Source organism: Acomys russatus, chromosome 7 (genome assembly GCF_903995435.1).
Source record: "Acomys russatus chromosome 7, mAcoRus1.1, whole genome shotgun sequence".
NCBI lineage: Eukaryota > Metazoa > Chordata > Mammalia > Rodentia > Muridae > Acomys > Acomys russatus.
Genome location: NC_067143.1, coordinates 49699856 through 49721971, shown reverse-complemented (window position 1 = coordinate 49721971; position 22116 = coordinate 49699856). Strand labels below are relative to the sequence as shown.

Below are 22116 nucleotides of genomic sequence, written 5' to 3'. Positions count from 1 at the left end.
CCCTGTACATTTCCCCACACAGGCCTCCCAGCTGACAGATTAGAGGCCCACTCAGAAGATAGCTAGATGCAGGAAGTTTGGGGGCAAATAAGAAACTACAAATATCTGCTCAGTTAATTCACCTTTGTTAATAAAGGTCACAGTCTCCTCTGCTGGTGAAAGCTTGCTTTTTCATTATAGTTTGTCTTGAGAAATGAGTTTTGGAGAAGGAAAAAGCCTTTCACCAGCCACACTCTGGAGCTCTTGCCTACAGTTCTGAGCAGAATCTGAAAGACAAAGGGTTATTATTACTAATAGTCATTATTTAGTGAAGCTCTGTAGGATTCCAGGCTTATTACATTATTTCGAAATCAGGTCAACTACTCAGATGAACATGCATAAAACTTATGAATACAGTATTTGTTTGCCACTAAGCAAAAAGAATGAAACAAGCAGAAAACAAACCAGCAGCTCATTAGAAAATCTGTAGCAATTTTTATAGGTATTTCACCATTATAAAGAATGCAATAATCTTCGCAAAGGACTGCAATAGCATCCCACTGTGTAACCATTAGTGATGTGCCAAGTGAGTTTCTCATGATGGCTGCAAACAGAATGATAATCTGCCCCCCTGCCCCGCCCCCCCCCCCCCCCCGCTTTTTAAGACTGAGCTGCCTCTGCCTCCTGAGTGCTGGGATTAAAGGCATGTACCCACACACCCAGCCTGAATGATAATCTCTTAACAGTGACTGGCAGCCCCTCCCCTCCCAAAAGCAGCTACCAAGAACGGGATGAGAAGTAGTGAAGGTGACATAACTGGGAGCAGGTGGTTCTCCATGAAGTACAAAGATGACATTAGTGACATCTGGAACTGTGAGAGCTGAAAACTAACCGAGCACCAGTGTGAGGCACTGAGGCTAGCGGAGAAGACGCTACTAACCAAGAAACACATGGTAGAAGCAAGGGTACAAGGAAGGAGAATATTTATGAAATACATCTCTTTCATAAATCACAGACTCACAGAATTCTCTGAGGTTACTTTTTTTTTTTTAAGATTTATTTATTTATCATATATACAGTGTTTTGCCTGCATGTACACCAGAAGAGGGCACCAGATTTCAGTATAGATGGTTGTGAGCCACCATGTGGTTGCTGGGAATTGAACTCAGGACCTCTGGAAGAGCTGACAGTGCTCTTAACCTCTGAGCCATTGCTCCAGCCCCTGAGGTTACTTTTTTGATAGCTATATTAGAGGAAAAGAGACCTGATGTCATCATTCATAGTTTTATAACTGTAATAATTTGGAAACACTGGAATTTTTAAAAATTGTATTTGTTTTATGTGTATGGGTATTTTGCCTGCATGTCTGTGTACCATGTGCATGCAGTGCCTGTGGAGGTCAGAAGAGGACATCGGATCCTCCTGGACTGGACTTACAGCCAGATGTTTTTAAGTGCTCCTAACAAATAAGCCATTTCTGCAGCCTAAACACTGGAATTTTAAAGGTTCATTTCGAATATAGGACAGAACAAGTGAAAAGCTCAAATTTCCAAGTAGATAAAAAGACAATGATCAGCCAGGTGTGGTGGCGCACGCCTTTAATCCCAGCACTTGGGAGGCAGAGGCAGGCAGATCGCTGTGAGTTCAAGGCCAGCCTGGTCTACAGAGTGAGTCCAGGACAGCCAAAGCTACACAGAGAAACCCTGTCTTGAAAAACAAAACAGAAAACCAATTAACCAACCAAAAAAAGACAGTATCACTTAAGGTTCTGAATGGAATCTCTACCAGAACAAAACAAGGAACAAAGAGATTTTCCCCCTTCTCAGTGCTGAGGACAGACTGGATGGAGGGGTTGGAGCGTGCTAGGCAAGCTCTTAACACTGAGTCACAATCACAGCTCCTGAAACATTTGCCACAGCAGGAAACAGTGAGGGTATTCACCACATACGTAGATTGGTGGTCACAGAGACAAGTCAAACTATTATATGTTTCTGTCTTGCTCTGCTACAATATGTGCTTTAATAAAATGAAAGGGCCTGGAGAGCTGTGGTTAAAGGGTTGGGAGACAGTAAGTATTCAGAAGGAAGGAAGGAAGGAAGGAAGGAAGGCAGGCAGGCAGGCAGATAGACAACAGTTTACAAAGAAAGGACTCTGTAGCTGCTAGTCCTGGACCTTGGATACCTAACAAAGTTCAGCCTAACACTCACACTGGGAAAGGGAAGTACATTTCTCAGGGTTCAGAGTAGCAAATACTCAGGGACACACTTAAGGCAAAGCTCACCAGAACGTGCCAGGAAACAAAACTGGCAGAGAACCAGTATGCCAGCCATGAAGGGCAGACAGGAAAAAACTTAGGGAAACAATGGCTGTTGGGTGATTGTACATCGTCTGGACAAATCATCCGTGACCATTAAGGTATACAGGACATCTGTCCCCTAATGCTCCCAGAAAAGGGGACTGTCTTAAGCTCAGCCTGAGTTACTTTATTAAACTGAAAAGCAGTAAGGTGAAGCAAACTATAAACAGAGCTCGACTAACACAATGAGAAACGTGACTCAAGAGCAGACCAAGTCATGCCAACAGGGAGATCTGTTTTTCAACAGACGGCTGCCACTAATTGCTAAGTTCGCTTATTCTTTGTTGTCTCTGTCTCCCTTCTCAGTGTAGTGACCAGCAGATGTTAAACCACTGGGTTTACAAACACAACATTTATAAACAAATACAATGTTTACAAACTTTGATTTCTTAGGGCAAAAATCATGTAATTTACAGTAATCAGAGATGGGTAACAGTTTTTCAAACTGCTAACTTTATAGAATTCCCTTGAATTATTACTTTTTAAAAATCAATCATTTCGCAGTATTTTCACGTTCTGTGACAAAAGACAGAATAAACTACTCACTGTACAGCAGCATAAATCATCTTCAGTGATCAACATCTGCATCCTCAAACTGCCCAGCAACAGTTGGTGTGGTGTCCACCTCCATGCCATCTGAACACAAAGGGATTGCACTTCAGAGGAGCACACTCAACAGGGACGCCAGTGTCCTCCACTGGCAAGAATTAACATGTAACACTGGGCATGGTGGTGCCTGCCTTTAGCCCCAGCACCTGGGAGGCAGCCAGGCAGAGCTCTCTGAGTTTGAGGCCAGCCTAGTTTATGCAGTTAAGTTCCAAGCTACAAGTGAAACCCAATCTTAAAAAATAAAATAAGGGCTGGAGCAATGGCTCAGAGGTTAAGAGCACTGACTGTTCTTCCAGAGGTCCTGAGTTCAGTTCCCAGCAACCACATGGTGGCTCACAACCATCTATAATGTGATCTAATGCCCTCTTCTGGCTTACAGGTGTACATGCAGGGAGAGCACTGTATACATAATAATAAATAAATAAATCTTTGAGAAAAAAAAAAAAAAAAACAAACAAACAAACCAAAAACAAAAAAATAAAATAAAAATAAAGCCTGGATTTGAAGCTTTGGGCATTTTGTCTTGTTTTTGAAACAGGGTCTAATGTAGTCCAGTCTGTTCTCAGTTCCTGACCTCTGTCCCCCATGTGATAGGATTACAGGGATGTACCACCATGCCAGGCTATCTCGCAGCTCCAATTCTACTCTTTCTATTTTGAAAACTAAATACCTGAAAAGAGACTGAAAGGAAAATGATAGCTGTGGATTTAAGTCTAGTTAAAATCAGTGCATAACACCTAACATTTACTTTGTAAAGTCACAACATCAAACACACACACACACACACACACACACACACACACACACACACACACACACACACGCAAAGAGCCCACAAATCCTAGGTGGGAGTCAATTTATTATCTTTCCTTCCTTTTTTTCTTTAAAAAAAAAAAAAAAAAAAAATTGGCATGTTTTGCTAAGTAGCCTAGGCTGGCTCAGATTCCCTTGTAGTTCAGGCTCACCTCTCAAGGGCTAGAGTGACAAATATATGCCACCATGTCTGGCTGGTAGGAATTTTCAAATTTATCAACTGTTCATTCTTCACAGAACTATGTAAAGTATGTACTGTTAGACAAATATAAGGCACAGCATAGGAAAAAAAAACAACAACAAACCAGCAGCAGAATTTTATCTCATTATCATCATCTCATGAAAAAGGTGTGGAATGGCAGCTGAAGAGCTGGTTCAGCAGTTAAGAACACTGGCTACTTTTTCAGAGGACCCAGGGTTTAATTCCCAGCACCCACGTGGCAGATCACAACTTTCTGTAATTTTAGTTCCAAGGATCTGACACCCTCTTCTGGCTTCTAAGGGCATCAGCCACAAAAGTGGAGCACAGATACACATTAAAAAAAAAGTGTGGGAAGACAGAAACATTTACAGCTGCTTTCTTTACTTTCTCACTCTATTTGCCTAAAGCCCCCTGGCATCGAACACGCAGACATGTGAATATTACATGCTTGGATGGGACAATCACATGAGCTTACTAGTCTGAGACTAGCATGGGCAATATAGTAAGATACAATTGTTGCCCCCACCAATATCCCACCAATACTCCAAGAACCCAGGCCAATATATCGTATGCATGGAGATACCAATCACAGGCTTATGAGAAAAACGAAAGTGCATCAACACAAAAAAAACTAAAGCCACTTCAAGAATATCCTGTAGCCATTAAAAATAACAAGTATCAAGATGTTACCAGAACATAAAATATTAATATATACTAAACACATATGACAGTGGCAGGCATATTATTTTTGCTGTATAATGGCTTATTTAATACTCTTGCCACTTATCAGCTGTTTGTCCTCAAGCAATGAAGTCTTTCTGCACTTCAGCTGTCTGATGTGTAAAATGGAGACCAAAAACTTATCCAACAAAGTGTTTAGAAGAATTAAATGAGTGAATATGCTGGAGATGGTGGTGCACACCTTTGGTCCCAGCACTAGAGAGGCAGAGGCAGGTGGATCTGAGTTCAAGACCAGCCTGGTTGGTAGAGACACGAGAGAGCGAGAGAGAGAGAGAGCAAGAGAGCGAGAGAGGGAGAGGGAGAGGGAGAGGGAGAGGGAGAGGGAGAGAGAGAGAGAGAGAGAGAGAGAGAGAGAGAGAGAGAGAGAGAGAGAGAGAGAGTGTGTGTGAGAGTGTATGTGTTCCAGATAGCGAAAGCTACATCGAGAAACCCTGTCTCAAAACATAACAAGACAGTAAATATATATAAATACGTTTTAAATCCAGGTGTGGCACATCAGCTTAAGGTTAGAGGGTACAGTACTGCTGACAAGAGGCAAACGACGTCATCCTTTCAGAACTGAAACTGTGTAACGGAGGCTGGAGAAATGAATCAGCAGGCCAAAGTGCTGGCTCTGCAAGCACGATAACCTCGGCCGGCTCCTGTCATGGACCTGGGTCCTAGCTATGTAGCACTGAATGTGGTAGCTCTAGCATTCCCATAGTGAGATGGACATGGGAGGCAAAGATGGGGGAATCACCTCCCAAGCTTAAAGACCAGCTAGCCCAGAGTATGCAAAATAGAAGCAGAAAGAGACCCTGCCTCAACAATGTGGAAAGCAAGCACTAACTCCAAGTTGCCCTTTGATAGCCACACATGTACCACTATCCCATGTGCACATCCTCCTCCTCCCTCTCCTGCCATTAAATAAAAAAATAATGAAGATAGAAAAAAGAGCCTGCTGCTGCATACTACATCCCTGAGTGACGGAACATGGGGGAAAATCAAGCTGACACCAACCTAGTAGCTTCGTCTCTCTGGTTCGCTTTCATAATTCTGGACAGTGCTATCCACATTACCAGAGGAGAAAAGTAATTAGCAGTCTTGCTACAGTAAGTACTGGCCTGGCAAGAAAGGCCCCTGGTGCAATAATGTTAAAGGAGGAACCATTCTTTCTGACCGGATGTCAAACAAGATGGAACTAATGCCTGGTACTATTAACTGGACCACGAGCTTGTGGATGGGTAGGTGATAGGCCCTAGCGATCAGTCTACTACCATGTTGCTAAATAGGCATAGTCAATTCTCTCCTCTCACCACGTAGGTTCCAGAGAGCACTTTTATGTGCTGAGCATCTTGCTGGTCCTATACCATTTGTATAGCTGACACGGTTTTGGAGGTGTGGGTGAACAGGAGGCAAAACAAACAGCAACAAAAACACTCCCATTCAAAACAAAAAACAAAAAGCAACAAAACCACTCTCATTCTTGTGATTCTACATGCGCTTTCTATACTTCAAAGTTTTGTTATCTTCCAGTTTCCAAGAGGAAATATCATTTCTTTCAGGTTTCCCTCATAGCCATTTGTTTACTCTGAGGAGAAAGAGCACTCACCTTCATAATCTCTTACTGAATCTTCTGTTCGGACTCCTGCCATGTTATACTGGCTGCTCACGGACTGCGAAAGCATTCCTTCTAATCGCTCCAATGTGGCTTGCCCTTCTGCGGTTAAATGCGACAGTCCTTCTTCATAGGTATAAAATGTAGGGATGTCCCCCTGTCCCTGTTCTAAACAAACAGAAAGCTTTATTATACAACAGGTGGGAGAAAAGATGGATAATAAATAATGTATCGCTGAAGAAGTACAGGCTTCCAGGAAGATTTCCAGTATTTATTGATGAGGCCATTATTCAAAAGAATTCAAAAATGAAAAGAAAAAAAAAAAGTCCCTGTTCTCTAGGATGAGAAAACACGTAGAAGATAATAAAGTAGTAAATAGTAGTTTCCAGAAAATGGACTTGTGAATCACCAGAAAGACAAGAGGGTGTTTCTAAAATCAACGAGTCCCTTACAAAGGAACACAAATTCATTTGATACTGAACAGATTTTGAATTAACTTATGTTCTGTTTTAAAAATCAGAAAAATCAAGTTGGGCAGTGGTGGTGCCTACCTTTAGTCCCAGCACTCAGGAAGCGGAGGCAGGCAAATCTCTGGGTTCAAGGCCAGCCTGGTCTACAGAGCAAGTTCCAGGACAGCCAGGGCTACACAGAGAAACTCTGTTCCAACAAAACATAACATCTAAAAAATGTAAAAAGGACAAAATAAAACCACTTAAAAAATCTGTAAGAATGTTAGGTGTGGTGGCACATGTCTTTAATCCCAGCACTCGGGAGGCAGAGGCAGGCAGATCACTGAGTTCAAGGCCAGCCTAGTCTACAAAGCGAGTTCAGGACAGCCAATACAACACAGAGAAACCCTGTCTAAAACAAACAAACAAACAAACAAAAACTCTAAGGAGTACATATTCATGTGTGTGAAGAATAATCCCGGAAATGGGTATTCTCAGGCCAGGAACTGGATTCCTATGTAGGAAAGGCCTTTACATACCCAGACTGGTCCCGAGAGGAAATGAAAAAAAGAACAGTTTGTGCCTTAGACTATAGTCTATCAGGCAAGTCAATGTATTCTGGTCTGGAATGGCAAGAAGAAATATTCATAAATAAATGAAGTGTGGTTCTGGGGATAAAGTAAATTGCACTGGCTGTACACTATTTTTATTTTTGGGTTTTTTTGTTTTGTTTTGTTTTTCAACCCAGGGTTTCTCTGTGTAGCCTTAGCTGTCCTGGACTCACTTTGTAGACCAGGCTAGCCTCGAACTCACAGAGATCCACCTGCTTCTGCCTCCTGGGATTTAATCCTGCTGGGATTAAAGGTGTGCACCACTGCCGCCCAGCTGTATGCTATTTTTAAAAAATGTGTTGAATAAAGTGTATCAACAGGACTCTAGAGAGATGATCCAGTGGCTTAAAAACATTTGCTGTTCTTTTTGCTTGCTTGTTTATTTTGTTTTTGTTCTTCGTGACAGGGTTTCTCTGTGTAGCCTTGGCTGTCCTGGACTCCCTTTGTAGACCAGACTGACCTTGAACTCAGAGCAATCTACCTGCCTCTGTATTCTGAGTGCTGAGATTAAAGAGTGTGCACCACCATGGCCGGCACATTTGCTGTTCTTACAGAGGAGTGCAGCTTGGTTCCCAGCACCCGCTGGCAGTTCACAACTGTAATTCTAGTTCTGGGGGTTCCAATACCCTTTTCTGGCCTCTGAGAGCACTAGGCACAGATGTGGTACACACATACAAATCCAAGCACAACACTCATACACATAAACAAATTTAAAAAACAATTTTAAAGAGATGCAGATGAACAGACTCTCAATGGGTAGGGAATGGGAACAGCCAACTCAGCCTAAAGCAAGCTCCTGACTACCCACCTCCTAGCTGTCGCTTTCTTTCCTGTTTCTGTTGTCCATTCCCACCCCTAATAATGCTGTTGTTTGAGACTGGGAAATACATTCGCTTTCTCAATTTGTCCGCTGCAAGGGCCCAGAAATCTTACACTGGTTACTTTATGGAGATACAAAAACTTAAAATATTGTGCCCTTAGTACAAGTGCATGCTTAGAACGAAACACTAACACCAGTATTAAGACCCAAGTCACTAACCATGGGCTTCCACATCGTATTCTTCTCCATCATAGTCATCCGAGTCGTCATCCTCAGGGTCTGGATGCAAGGCCTGGCACTCACACATAGCACTGAACATCGCCTCCACTAAAAGACATTAAATTGTAACTAATATTTTTTTCCCCAGTGAACCACATAGTTTTAGAATAAATATAACCACCACTGCACAGCCTATTCCAAAGTACCTGAGACAATGAGTAAGTCACAAATTAAGAGTTCAGGACATTATGAGATCTCTTCACGGGCGGTTTAATTTAAGGAAAAAGGTCAAGCCAGGTGTTGTGGCTCATGTCTTTGATCACAGCACTCAGGAGACAGAAACAAATGGATTTCTCTGAGTTAGAGTCCAGCCTGATCTACATAGTAAGTTCTAGGATGGCCAAGACTATAGAGACACCCTGGTTTGTTCCTATTGTTGTTTTGTTTTTAAATGAAAGAGAAAAGGAAATTAAAAAAAAGGTCAGAGTTGTTGGTCACGCTGCTGATTAGGATAAAGCCCCTGTCACATGCCAGGGCACTTTGTAACGCCTCAGCACTTTCAACTTTGGAAGTAGAAGTGCTTCTAACAGGTGAGATTCAGTCAGCAACAATAAAACTAACCAGAATCCTCCTTGCACAAAATACATGGGGTACCATGCTGTTTACAGTATTCTTACTATATTTACAGTATGTGACATTACTAAGTACCTGCTCCTCAATGATTTAAAGGAGATTAAAATGAAGATAAAACAATAGAACGGAGGCAACCACAGAGAAGGTGAGCGGTGTGTGTGCATCGATGGGAGACAGGAACACACAGAGATCGTGTCACAACACTCACATGCTGACTTATCACTGGGCACAAATCTAAACTCAGTAATGGGTTCAATATCATCACCACTGTCTTCCTCATCTTCATCAGAGAGAGCTTCTTTTGATTCTTCTACAAAAGGAATGAAAACAATCTTTTTAGACATTAAACTTTTTTTAAGGCTTTACTTACGTGTGCCTGAATAAGCTTATGTGTACAGTATGCAAGCAGGAGGCAGAAGAGGCCATCAGATGAGTCACGGAACGTGGGTCCCTGGAACCCTAACTCTGGTCCTCTGAGAGAGCAGCAGGAGCCTGAACTGCTGGTCCATCTCTCCAGTCTCAAGGAATAAACATTTTTAAATATTTACCTGAAATTTTTAAAGAGACTGAAACTAGATCCTGATAGTGTGTACCTAAAATACTTGAACTTGAGAAGAAACAAATATGTACATAAACATTTTAGTAAAAGGCTAGGAATTTATTGGTATATCTGAATGCTGCAATTCAGCTTTTCTGATGGTTTTTCAGAGTTGGGAAGGTACTCAGCAGCACAGGACTTGTAACCCCTGCAAGTGCAGCACTAACAGATGAGACCACCTCAACTTCATGAAAGCTAACTGACCAACAGATAACACACACACCCTGGGGCTGAAATCACAGTTTAGTGGCAGAATAGTCATTTTGCACAGGAGGTTCTCGGTTCAAGTCCCTGCACTGGAAAAATGAACAAACAGTGCTATATACGTACCAACAGATATATTTTAAAGAGGAACTAGATGAAAAAGCTAGTCATAGAATATATAATACCATTTACATTAAACATTTAAACATAAAACCATTACATTGCTGGGCGTGGTGGCGCACGCCTTTAATCCCAGCACTTGGGAGGCAGAGGCAGGTGGATCGCTGAGTTTGAGACCAGCCTAGTCTTCAAATCGAGTCCAGGAGCAAAGGCAACACAGAGAGACCCTGTCTCAAAAAACCAACAAAACAAACAAACAAATGATGGACTGATGAGGTGGCTCAGCAGGTAGAAGCACTTGCTGCTTCAGGCAGACGACGCTGAGTTGGACCCCCAGAGCCCATTTAAAGGTGGAAAGAACCAACTCCACAAAGTCAGTCTGGGCTGCACATGTACACGCACATACACACACCACAGACAAATACAAACACACATTGAGCCAGGTGTAGATGTGGTGGAGCACACCCACAGTCCAGCCACTCAGGAGGGAGATGGAGGAAGAGTCAAAGTTAGATGCCAACTGAGGCAATATAGCTAGACCATCTCAAAATTACACACACACACACACACACACACACACACACACACACACACACACACGGCTGGGGATACAACTCAGTGGTAGACTGCATGCCTAGCAATGTTCAAAGCCCTGAGTTCCAATCCCTAGCCATGGCAAAGAAGAAAAAAATAAACTTTTATATTTAAAGTTAGCATTAAAGGAAAACTTAAATCATCCATGCAGATGAAGAAAAACATTAACACTTGTTAATGCAGTAAATCTACTTGCAGGAGTGTCAGTTTTTCATCACTGTGACAACATACTGAGCATTCCACAGAAAGGAGAAGAAGTGATGTTTGCCCCACTGCAGTCCCGGTGGAGGGCATGAGATGAGGCAGAGCTGCTTCCTTCATGGCAGCCAGGAAGCAGAGTGCAGAAAAGGAAGAGAGGGAGGGAACGTGAACATCAGGGTTTCTCTGTGTAGCCTTGGCGGTCCTGGAGTTACTTTGTAGACCAGGCTGGCCTTGAACTCACAGAGGTCCGCCTCCTGAGTACTGGGATTAAAGCTGTGCGCCACCATGCCTGGCTTTTTTTGTTTTGTTTTGTTTATTTTGTTTTGTGTTTTGTTTTTTTTGAGACAGGGTCTCTCACTGAAGCTAGAGCTCATAGTTTTGTGAGATTAGCTGGTCATCAGACCCTGGGATCTGCCTGTCTCTGATCCTGCAGAGCTGGGGTAAAAGGCAGTTTCTACACGGGTGCTGGGAATGCAAATCCAGGTCTTTGTACTTATACAGGTAAGAACTGAACCCACCCAGCGTCTATACTGTAGAAATATTCACTATTTAAATTCTCTTTTTGTTTTGTTTTATTTTTAATATTTTATTTAATTTTATTTATGTCTGTTCGTGTGGGAATGTCAGATCTTGGAGTTACAGACAGTTGTGAGCTGCCATGTGGGTGGTGGGAATTGAACCTGGGTCCTTTGGAAGAGCAGGCAGTGCTCTTAACCACTGAGCCATCTCTCCAGCCCCACTATTTAAATTTACTTACAGTCTTAGGAACCTACTTTAAGGCCATGAATAGAAAGAAATGCAGGAAACTGTTGGTATTGTCAGTAAAGCCCTTAGCTAGTATACGTGAGGCCCCAGGTTGAAGCCTCAGCATGAACAGAAGCCAAAAGCATCCGGCTCCTGACAGAAGGAGGCTCACCACACAGTGAAGGTTAGTCATCAGCCTGTGCTGCTACCAGGAATTAGGAGACCCTTTAGGAGATGAGGCCATGTGGAAAGTGAGACCAGCATAATCCTCTAGAGATTGTGTTTTTTAGTGAAACGGAGACTCATGAGAAAATGACTTGCCTGGCAAGTAAGGCACAGCTCACTTCCTGTGGGTGCTTGATCCTTGTACCTAGTGCTGCTGAATACCTACCTCACCACACTTGCTGGAGAAGCACCTTTGCTCAGCGCCAATGCTGGACACTCTTTAGGGACATTACACAACACCATGCATTTTGGTTTTGGTGGTGGAGCTTGAATTAGGGCTTCACAGATGCTAAACATGTATTATTACATCATGGAGCCAACCCCCAGCTCCAACACACCAGCATTTGGGATTGATTGACATGAGTATTTTTAAAGTTTTGCATTTCAAACAACCCCTAATTGTCTTGTTTAAAGCTATGGTTAGGCTCTTGAGTGTTGCTCAAAGGCCCATACATTAAAAGTCTAGTCACCAGCCCATGGGGGGAGCAGGAGGGGGAATCTTTAGACGATGAGGATCTAGGCTTAAGCTCAAAGGGGATGGGGCCTCCGGGCCTTCTACGCTTTGCTTCCTGGCGGTCATAACGTGAACAGGCCTTCTGTTTACTACCTCAAAGTCTCAAGCATGTGCTCTTGCCTGATGCGCTGCTCCAGCACAGGTCCAAGGGAATAGGGCTACATGAGAATGGGCTAAAATCTGTGACTCAAGCCAAAACAAACTCCTTATTAAATTGATAATCTAAGGTCTTTGTCATAGCAACAGTACGCTGATTAGCAATTATAAAACTCGTAATTGCGGAGCTGGAGAGATGGCTCAGCGGTTAAGAGCACTGTCTGTTCTTCCAGAGGTCCTGAGTTCAATTCCCAGCAACCACATGGTGGCTCACAACCATCTATGCCTTCTAATGCCCTCTTCTGGTATACAGGTGTACATGCAGATAGACCATATACATAAAATAAATAAATAAAATCATTTAAAAAAATAAAAATAAAACTCGTAATTGCATTTACTTAGTGTTATGATTGGAGTCTAAAATGTCCCCACAGCCACATGTTTTGAACCCGTTGCCCAGCCTTGAAGGCTCTACCCACCCCTGGTTGTGGTTCTACTCTGGACTCTCCCCCCCCCCCCCAGACAGGGTTTTTCCGTGTTAGCCTTGGCTGTCCTGAACTCACTTTGTAGACCAGGCTGGCCTCGAACTCACAGCGATCCACCTGCCTCTGCCTCCCAAGTGCTGGGATTAAAGGCGTGTGCCACCACACCTGGCTCTACTCTGGACTCTTATTCCTAGTCCTCTGCCAAGTGGACAGCTACTGCCTGCCGTGTGTTCTCCACCACAAAGGACCGAGGCATCTCTGAAATTGGGAGCCAAAACCAAAAACCCTTTACCTTCTTCTGTCAAGTGAGAGGACTTTGTACTCCAAAAGGTCTGAAGAACTTTTAACATTTCCTTACCCTGTTTCAAATTTCATTATATTTTCATCTATCTTTGAATATTTTCCAAGAGCAAGAATTTGAAATCTTATAGTGAGAATGGTTTTGGAAAGCTGGATTAGTTAATATTAATAAGGTATGGCTTGCTAGAGCTCTAAAAATTAGTAACTAGTGCTCAAAACTAAATATAGGTGATTATATCTGGAGCCAAGAGAAAACTTCAATTTGAAGGTGTAGAAACAAATGAAATAGGAGTGTTTGTTATACATGATTTCAGAGAAAAGCTACTATTGTCTTAAAATTAACAATGTCCTCATATTTTCATCAGCAATAAAACTTGGGAACTCTAATGCAGGGCTTCTGAGCCGCAACACTACTGACATTTGTACTGCATCATTTTCACTGTGGGGGATCTGGCACCTATTAGATCCCAGTAGCACCCCTCCTTCGCCGGGGAAAAGTTCACTGACCAACATCAGCACAGAAAGGAAGGAGCGGAAACACTTTAAATTCTCCCCACCCACCTATTGAGAACCACTACTGTAACAAAATAAAAACAATTCTGGAGAACACCTGTAATCCCAGCACTCAGGAGGCACAGGCAGGTGGGTCTGTAAGTTTGAGGCCAGCCTGGTCTACAAAGCCCGAGAGCCAACTCAGTGGTTAAGAGTGCTGCTGCGTGTGTTGGTGAGTGAGAACAGCTCCCGTAAGCTTGTGTGCTTCAGTCCTCAGTTGGAGGAACTGTTGGGAAGGATCAGGAGGCGTGGCCTTGTGGAAGAACTGTGTCTCTGGGGACAGGCTTTGAGGTTTCACAACACCCCTGCCATTCCACTGTACTTCTCTGCCTTCTCTTGTGGGTTGGGATGTGCACTCTCAGCTGCTCTGCCGCCATGCCACAGACTCTAACCATCTGCAACTTTAAGTCCAATTAAACACTTTTTATCTTTAGTTGCTGGTCATGGTGCTTTGGCACAGAAATAGAAGAGCAGCTAAAACACAGCTCTAGAAGTTCAGTTCTTGAAGTAATTCCATCTCTAAGGAATCTAATGCCCTCTTCTGTCTTCTGCAGGCACCCACACACATGGCATATATTCACACAGACAAACACGCATACAAGCAGTCTGTACCTCCAGTTCTAGGAGATCTTACGCCCTTTTCTGACTTCTGCTGGCACCAGTCACACACATTGCACACAGACATAAATGCAGGGGAAACCCTTGCCCAAATACACATCCTTTTAGATAAATAAAAACTATTCTGTCTTAAAATTCTAGAAAGGCAGAATATATTGGTACTTTTAGAAGGAGAGGGAAAGAGCAGTTAAGACATCCAATATTAACAGAAGGCTTCTATGTACAAATATATAAAAATAAAAGCCGGGCACATACAAAACCAATGGCCATTAAAAGAAATTCAAATGGTCAAATTACTTTAGATAATTAATTTAGCTTAATATGCTATTATCCACTATGGGTCAATGGCTTCAAATCGACATTGATTATTATCAAAGACTGCTGCTTAGATAGGAAAGGTGGTGTACACCTAAAGTAGCTGAGATGAGGACTGTTAATCAAAGCCAGGAGTTCAGGGCCAACCTGAGCAACTGTAAGACTTCATCTCAAACAAACATTGCCTTTAAACATATACTTTGCTATGAAAGGAAGCACTAAGCTAAGTTATAGCATACATACCTCCGTATCTGGCATTCACCATAACATACAAATGTTCTCGAGGATAAGCATTTGGGTCCCTGGAAATTGCATGTAAACTAATGGTGGGGTATTCCAGTGAGAATCCTAATCCAGAACCATCTAACCAAGACAGGCGGCTGAAAAACATGTTTTAGGCAAATCATTTTTAAAAATTAAATCGTAATTTAATATCTCAAAGTTCATAAAGGTTCAATCTGAACATTTTTATGCACAGCAAGAAATTTAAGCTTATTGACAATATTAGAAATATTCCTAAAATAAGGAAATTTAGTAACAAGAACTGAACTTTCTCTTCTATGGTTTCTTTTTCTCTAGCTATAAATTCAAAAAGATTTGCGAGGCAACTCTTTTCAGGCCCTCTGTGGCCACTGGTGGAGGCCAGAGGAGAGCACCAGATTCTTAACACTCTTCTTGCTTTACTGCCTCCACATTCCAAGTGCTGGGACTACAAGGCTGTAACACATGCCCAGCTTCATCCTACTTCTGTACAGAGAGCCCTGGCAAGCTGACCATGGCTCACAGCTATGACATGAGCTGATTTAGGACAAGTGCCAGAAATCTGAGGCTAACCTGGAATTCACTAATTCCAGGCTGGTCTGGGCTACAAGACAGTCCAGGTCTCAAAACCAACCAACCAAACAGACAAACAAACCAAACCAACCCCCCAAAACAAAAAGGAAACAAAACACAACTTAGGTGCCAACATACACCTTTAATCCTAGCACTTAGAAGGCAGAGGCAGGTAGATCTCTGTGTGTTCAAAGCCCATCTGGTCTACATAGCAGTTCCAGGTCAGTCAAGGCTACACAGTAACGCCCTGTCTAAAATAACAACAAAAACAATCTTCCTTTAGGCAGGAGCAATGATAGAGTAGCATTCTAAAACCATCCATGGTCGGTTTAAGACGACACTAAATCCTATGCCTCAGGAACTCCCCACCTCTAAGGAAAGCAATGTCTAATGGTATAACCCAAGTGTGTAACACAACCCTCAGCAACAGCATTACCAAAAGCAAAGGCGTATGTTAGACTGTGGTGGTAAGTGTGCAACTCTAAACACACGATGATGATGATGATGATTAAGACAAGGTCTCTCGGGCTGGAGAGATGGCTCAGTGGTTAAGGGCACCACCTGCTCTTCCAGAGGTCCTGAGTTCAATTCCCAGCAACCACATGTTGGCTCACAACCATCTATAGTGTTATCTGATGCCCTCTTCTGCAGACAAAGCACTCATATGCAATAAATAAATCTTAAAAAAAAAAAAGACAGGGTCTCTCTGTACAGCCCTGGCTGGCCTCAAACGCAGAGACAGATCCGCTCGGGCGCTGGGATTAAAGGTGTGTGCTATCATTGTCTGGCCATACTATGACTATTCAATGGTATAATTAAAAGTTAAAAGCAAGAAAAGACGCAGTTGTCGGGAAGAACTCCACCCATTAGGCTTATTTGAAGGGAAAAAGAGGGTTAAGGTGACAAAGTTTAAATAGCAAAGTAATAAAAGTTTGAAGAATTGTTTCATCCCCACTGCTTCGATAGGAAGATTTTTTATGTGAGTGACTGCGCTGCACACACCTTTCCCACTTACTGTTCTTCTCTTAGTGCTCATGGGTGCCAATAGCCCAAGCAAACCATGTTCCTTTCTCCGCTCCAAAATCTACTGACATGAACACAGTTCAGAATGGAGAACCCCAGATTTACAAGGCCAAAATAATTTCAAGTACTCAGAGCCACATAACCATTATTAATTCCATTGGGCAGTGGGAAAAGTTGGCATCTAAATCGAATCAGTGCCTGGCAAATTATGGCCTTTGGTTTAAAGGCCAAAATTGTTCTGTGGCATTCCTAAGGATGACGGCACGTTGTCTCAGCACAGCGCTCCTACGGGCTCTGAGAAGTGCAAAGAAATGGGTTTGACACTTGAAGCCACTTACTTGACTTTAAGTTCTACTTTTTAAAAAGTCTCTCCTAAAAAAAAAACAAAAAACAAAAAACAAAAACCTCTCCTCACATATTCTAGAAGGAAAAGACTCCAAAACCAAAATATATAATTAGCTATGACCAATCATAAAAACCAAAACCACATGTGTCATTAATGTAAGGACAAGAACTACAAGCGCAGTAAACAAAGTTACCAAACGTTTTGTTGGCCAGGCATGGTGCTGCACCCCTTTAATCCCAGCACTTGGGAGGCAGAGAAGATGGATCACTGTGAGTTCGAAGCCAGCCTGCCCTACAAAGTGAGTCCAGGACAGCCAAGGTTAACATAGAAACCCTGTCTTGAAAAACCGAAACCAAAATCAGCCAAACAAACGAACAATAACAAAATCCAATGTTTTGTTAAACTCTGATACTTGCCGGGCGTGGTGGCTCACGCCTTTAATCCCAGCACTCGGGAGGCAGAGGCAGGCGGATCGCTGTGAGTTCAAGGCCAGCCTGGTCTACAAAGCGAGTCCAGGACAGCCAAGGCTACACAGAGAAACCCTGTCTCGAAAAACCAAAAAAAAAAAAAAATAAAAAAAATAAACTCTGATACTTACAAATAAGTACCATCAGTGCCTTTTATTTCTGGTTAAGTGTTAAAAACAGCACTGGAAGGTAAAAGAGACCTTGAATCTGAGCTGACTTAATTAATTTAAAAATAATTTGGGGATGAAATACAAAAAAAACCATGTTTCTAAGCTCAAAGTACCTGTTTTTAATTTAAGTACAAATTTTACCCATCGTGAGCTACTCGTGCCCTTTTATCCTTCTTATTTGGATAATCACTTACCTTCTTATAAAAACAAAGCTCTGTAGTCTGGAGAGAAAATAGTGCTCAAGGCACTTGCTTCTCTTTGTAGAGGACCATGGTTCAATTTTCAGTGCCTACATGGTAGCTCACAATAAGTCCAGAGCATGCAATGCCTTCTTCTGACCTCAGCGGACACCAGACACACATGTGGTACACACATACATGCAGGCAAAACATTCACGCACGGAATAAAATAAGTCTGAAAACAAAACAGCTCCTAAACTCTGAAAATGAGCCCAGGAGTTCTGTATCTCTAAAGACACGTGCAGGAAGCTATTTCCTTAGAGCCAACTTCAAGACCCTTTCTCTCTGGATTCTGTCCTGAAAATTAATTTTAAAGTTAAAAAAAAAAAAAAAGAATTATTTATTAGGTATACAGTGCTCTGCCTGCAGGTATATTTAAAATAAGATTATACAATGAGATATACTTTCTGCATATGGTAACTATGTGGTTGTCCTTGGTCTTCTGAGGAAGATGCTAAGGTATTTACATGTGAAGTTAAAAGATGTCTGCAACTCTCAAACAGCTCAAAGAAGAAGGCAAAATGTTAACTATTAACGATTCTTGCTTAAAAATTTAGATTAACTGGGTGTGGTGGCACACACCTTTAGAACCAACACTCAAGAGAGGTGAGGCAGTCAGATTTCTGTGAGTTCGAGGCCAGCCTGATCTACAAAGGGAGTACAGACCAACCAAGACGATACAGAGAAACCCTGTCTCAGAAAAACAAACAAATAAATTAGATTGAAGTATATGAGAGTTTTGCCACATGTATGTGCACTATATGTGCCTGGTGCCCACAGAGGTCAGAGAGGGTGGCAGATGTCCTGGGACTGAAGTTAGAAACCATGATGAGCCACATGTGCAAAGTGAGCCGGAGTCCTCTTCAAGAACAACAAATGCTCTTAAATACCGAGCCATTTCTCCAGCCTTCAATTAATCAATCTTTATAAAAGTATACAGGTATTAACAACACTTGTATCTTTTCAGCTTTAAAATTTCCAAAATGCAAAATCATATACAAGACTCCCCCACAAGAGAATTATAGAAAAACCACCAGTATGGTGGCAGCACGCACCTTTATTCTCAGCACTCGGGAGGCAGAGGCAGGAGGATCTCTTTGAGTTCCAGGTGAGTCAGGACTAGAGACCTTTTCTTAAGTAAAACCAACAACCAAAACTCATTTTACATAATGTGATGGCTGTTGTTGGTTGTCAACTTGACTATAACTGGAATTAACTGAAATCTAAAAATGGCAGGCACACCAGTGAGGGATTTTTCCCACTCCTTACTTTGAAGTAAGAAGATCCCCCTTTAATCCAGATCTTGAGGCAGGAAGACACATGCCTTTAATCCAGGACTTGAGGTGGAATCCCAGAGTCTACTACAGATCCGCTGAGACACCCAGCCTCTTGGACTGAGCAACTTCTGGATTTTTGGACTTTCCATTCATAGTAGCCATCACTGGACGTGCTGGACGACAGCCTGAAGGCATTCTAGAAAGTCTTCTCTCTCTCTCTCTCTCTCTCTCTCTCTCTCTCTCTCTCTCTCTCTCTCTCTCTCTCACACACACACACACACACACACACACACACACACACACACAACAAAGACAGATGGTGGTGGGTCATGCCTACTACTGAGTCCGGGGTATAAAAGTGCTAAACAAAGCAAAACCAAACAACTCTTCCTTTAAGTAATCCTGACAGTGAACAAAGCCTGGGTGTTTAGCCACTAACCAGAAATATGAGGGAAAGCAAGTTTGAGGTGAAAGGGGTGATGAGTTTGTTGGTGTGTGTGCAGAGTAGTTGAGAGAGAGAGGGAGGGCGGAAGAGAGGGAGGGTGGGTAATTCATTCTCTAGGTTCTGTTACTTTGGAGAACCCTGACTAATACACATGGATAAATAAAAAGGATCTTGTCAAAGTTAGGAATGGGTCTGTGTTCCATACTCCATGCATAAAAGAAATTGTTGCTGAGATCACCAATGATTTGACTGCTAATACTCAACAGATGTTTTCCAGTTTAATCTCTGACAGCTGATTCCCTTCAGTCTTTTCTCAAAAGACTCACCATTTATTTATTTATTTATTTGGTCTTTTTTTGAGACAGGGTTTCTCTTTGTAGCCTTGGCTGTCCTGTACTCACTTTATAGACCAGTCTGGCCTCGAACTCATAGTGCTGCTGCCTCCAGAGTGCTGGGATTAAAGGCATGAGCCACTACGCCCAGCCCCTCTTTAAGATTTATTTATTTATTAAGTATACAGTTTTTTGCTTGCATGTACCCTGCACACCAAAAGCAGGCATCAGATCTCATTATAGATGGTTGTGAGCCACCATGTGGTTGCTGGGAATTAAACTCAGGACTTTTGGAAGAGCAGGCAGTGCTCTTAACCTCTGAGCCATCTCTCCAGCCCCAAGACTCACCTCTTAATGCAAGTGTATCTCCAAGGCCTTCTCCTTGGCCCTCTCTTCTGGTTTACCTAGTCTACTCCCATGAGTGTGTTAACACCTACTCATTTCCAAATCTCCCTCCTAAGATACAAACTCAGAAGCCCAACTACTCTGCACACATACCAACCAAACTCATCGCCCACTTCAGCCCAAACTTGCTTTCCCTCAAGTATGTACTTCCGGTCAGTGTCTAACCATCCAGGCTTTGTCCTACTTTTACACCCCGGATTCTGTAGTAGACACAATCTTCGTCCCTAAGAAATTTGTTCCCAGTGCCATCGTAGTGAATAGCAGAAGGGACTCTTGAGTGTAATTAAAGTAACTAATCAAGTGACAGCGAAATAATGGAGCCAACTTGGATTTTCTAGCCAGGCCCAATGTCCTAACATGAGCTCTTAAAAGAAGATAGATTTCCTCTTAAGGACAGGAAGGTAGGTGTGTGTGTGTGTGTGTGTGTGTGTGTGTGTGTGTTGCCTATTTTGTTAAGTATAAAGTGCTGCAGTCAGTCGAATTTCCTCTTAAAGACAGGAAGGTGTGTGTGTGTGTGTGTGTGTGTGTGTGTGTGTGTGTGTGTGTGTGTGTGTGTTGCCTATTTTGTTAAGTACAAAGTGCTGCAGGTAGTCGAATAAAAGAATTCTTTCCAGGACCCACACATTCAGGAGTTGGGTTCCACTGGTTAAGACCCCGCCCTGCCCTGGGCGTGGTGTTATATGCCTTTAATCTCAGCACTCGGGAGGCAGAGGCAGGCGGATCGCTGTGAGTTCGAGGCCAGCCTGGTCTACAAAGTGAGTCCAGGGGAGGGAGGGAGGGAAGGAGGAAAAGAGGGAGAGAGGGAATAAAAAAGACCCCGCCCTGTGTGGGCCCAAAGATGCTCCTTTTCCCCACCCACACCTAAAACAGAAAATCCAAGCTCATTAACCAAACCTCCTAAACCCTTCACAATCGCCTCTTAACTCCATAGTCCACGCAGGGAAACCATCTAGCTCACAAGATCATTCAGAAAGCCAGGCACATTCAAAACTCACCGAAGCTCTGCAAACACAGAACTAAACGTGACCCTGCGCCAGGCCTCCAGCACAAATCGTTAAGGAGAAACATCATCTAGAGAACAGATCAAGCTGAGCTCGGTAGAAGGGGCCCCCACTCAGGCCCCATACTAACAACGTCGGCCGGCGACCCCGTCCCCCCACCGCAGCATCCCGAGGTCGCGCCTTAGGGAGAAAGACGCCCCCGAGGGAGGCCTGCCCCGGAGCCAGAGAACCCTACCTCTCCGCAATGTAAAGGGTGCCGGTGCCAAGCCCCTTCCCGTTCAGCACAGCCTCGGTGTCCGGCTGCTGCAGACGGAGCCCGTCTGTCGACCCAGGAGGCGGGAAGCTTTTGAGGAAGCTCATTGCTGGTGAAAGCATAGTTCTACACGACTAGAGAAAGCCGAGCACCGCAATCCCGGCTCTCAACGAGCTACCCCGGAAGCAGTACCATATCCCGGAAGAACAATTTCCTGCGCGCTAGACATGCCGTACTGTGGACCATAGAGATGGGACGCTCTAGGCCAACAGAGGACCGGAGTGAGCCGGCTGGCTTTTGTCACGTGGTACTGTTTCCCTTCTCCCGCTCCTCTGAGGAGGCTTAGAATAACTGAATGTTTTCTCTATGGTTCTACTTCAAGGTCGTCACAACCCTGAAAGAGAATATATGAAGAATACGGTGCCTCTCCCGACAAAAAGCGGGAACGGCGCCTAGGCACCAGGAAGAAGATGCACAGAAATAGAAACCGCACTCACCTGGAGGGCAGAAGTCTCCGGGTTGGGTGCACGATTCTCCCCTGCTCCTGCCTCATCGGGCCTGTCATCCTTGGCTTTACACAGCCATTCACTGTCAGACAGTTCGAGCGCCCCATCCCCAAGCGTCAGCCCATGGGAGCACAAAGAGGGTACTTTAATTGATCGACAGCGCGCCAATTCAGTCAAAGGACAGAGTCCATGGGAAAGGTAGCCAGCCATTGATCGGAAACTC

At 43.3% G+C, this 22116-nt stretch overlaps 1 protein-coding gene across 1 annotated transcript; it reads right to left on the bottom strand.

Annotated features, from left to right (window-relative positions):
• Nucleotides 1-83: 83 nt before the first annotated feature.
• Nucleotides 84-21591, bottom strand: Clns1a (chloride nucleotide-sensitive channel 1A). Its single transcript, XM_051148969.1, has 7 exons — nt 21370-21591; nt 14839-14975; nt 9238-9339; nt 8397-8504; nt 6292-6465; nt 2882-2971; nt 84-266 (listed from the first exon to the last, which is right to left on the bottom strand). The coding sequence occupies exons 1-6, from the start codon at nt 21507-21509 to the stop codon at nt 2904-2906; spliced, it is 729 nt and encodes a 242-aa protein (XP_051004926.1). The 5' UTR covers nt 21510-21591; the 3' UTR covers nt 84-266; nt 2882-2903.
• Between the last annotated feature and the right edge of the window lie 525 nt (nt 21592-22116).

What these genes read in the sequence shown, in the direction of transcription:
- Clns1a (XM_051148969.1), bottom strand. Translation starts at nt 21,509, where the DNA reads ATGCTTTCACCAGCAATGAGCTTCCTCAAAAGCTTCCCGCCTCCTGGG. An exon ending in ACCCTTTACATTGCGGAGAG is followed by an intron (nt 14,976 to 21,369) that starts GTAGGGTTCTCT and finishes CATGTTTTTCAG; the next exon opens with CCGCCTGTCTTGGTTAGATG. An exon ending in GGTGAATGCCAGATACGGAG is followed by an intron (nt 9,340 to 14,838) that starts GTATGTATGCTA and finishes TTCCTTTTGTAG; the next exon opens with AAGAATCAAAAGAAGCTCTC.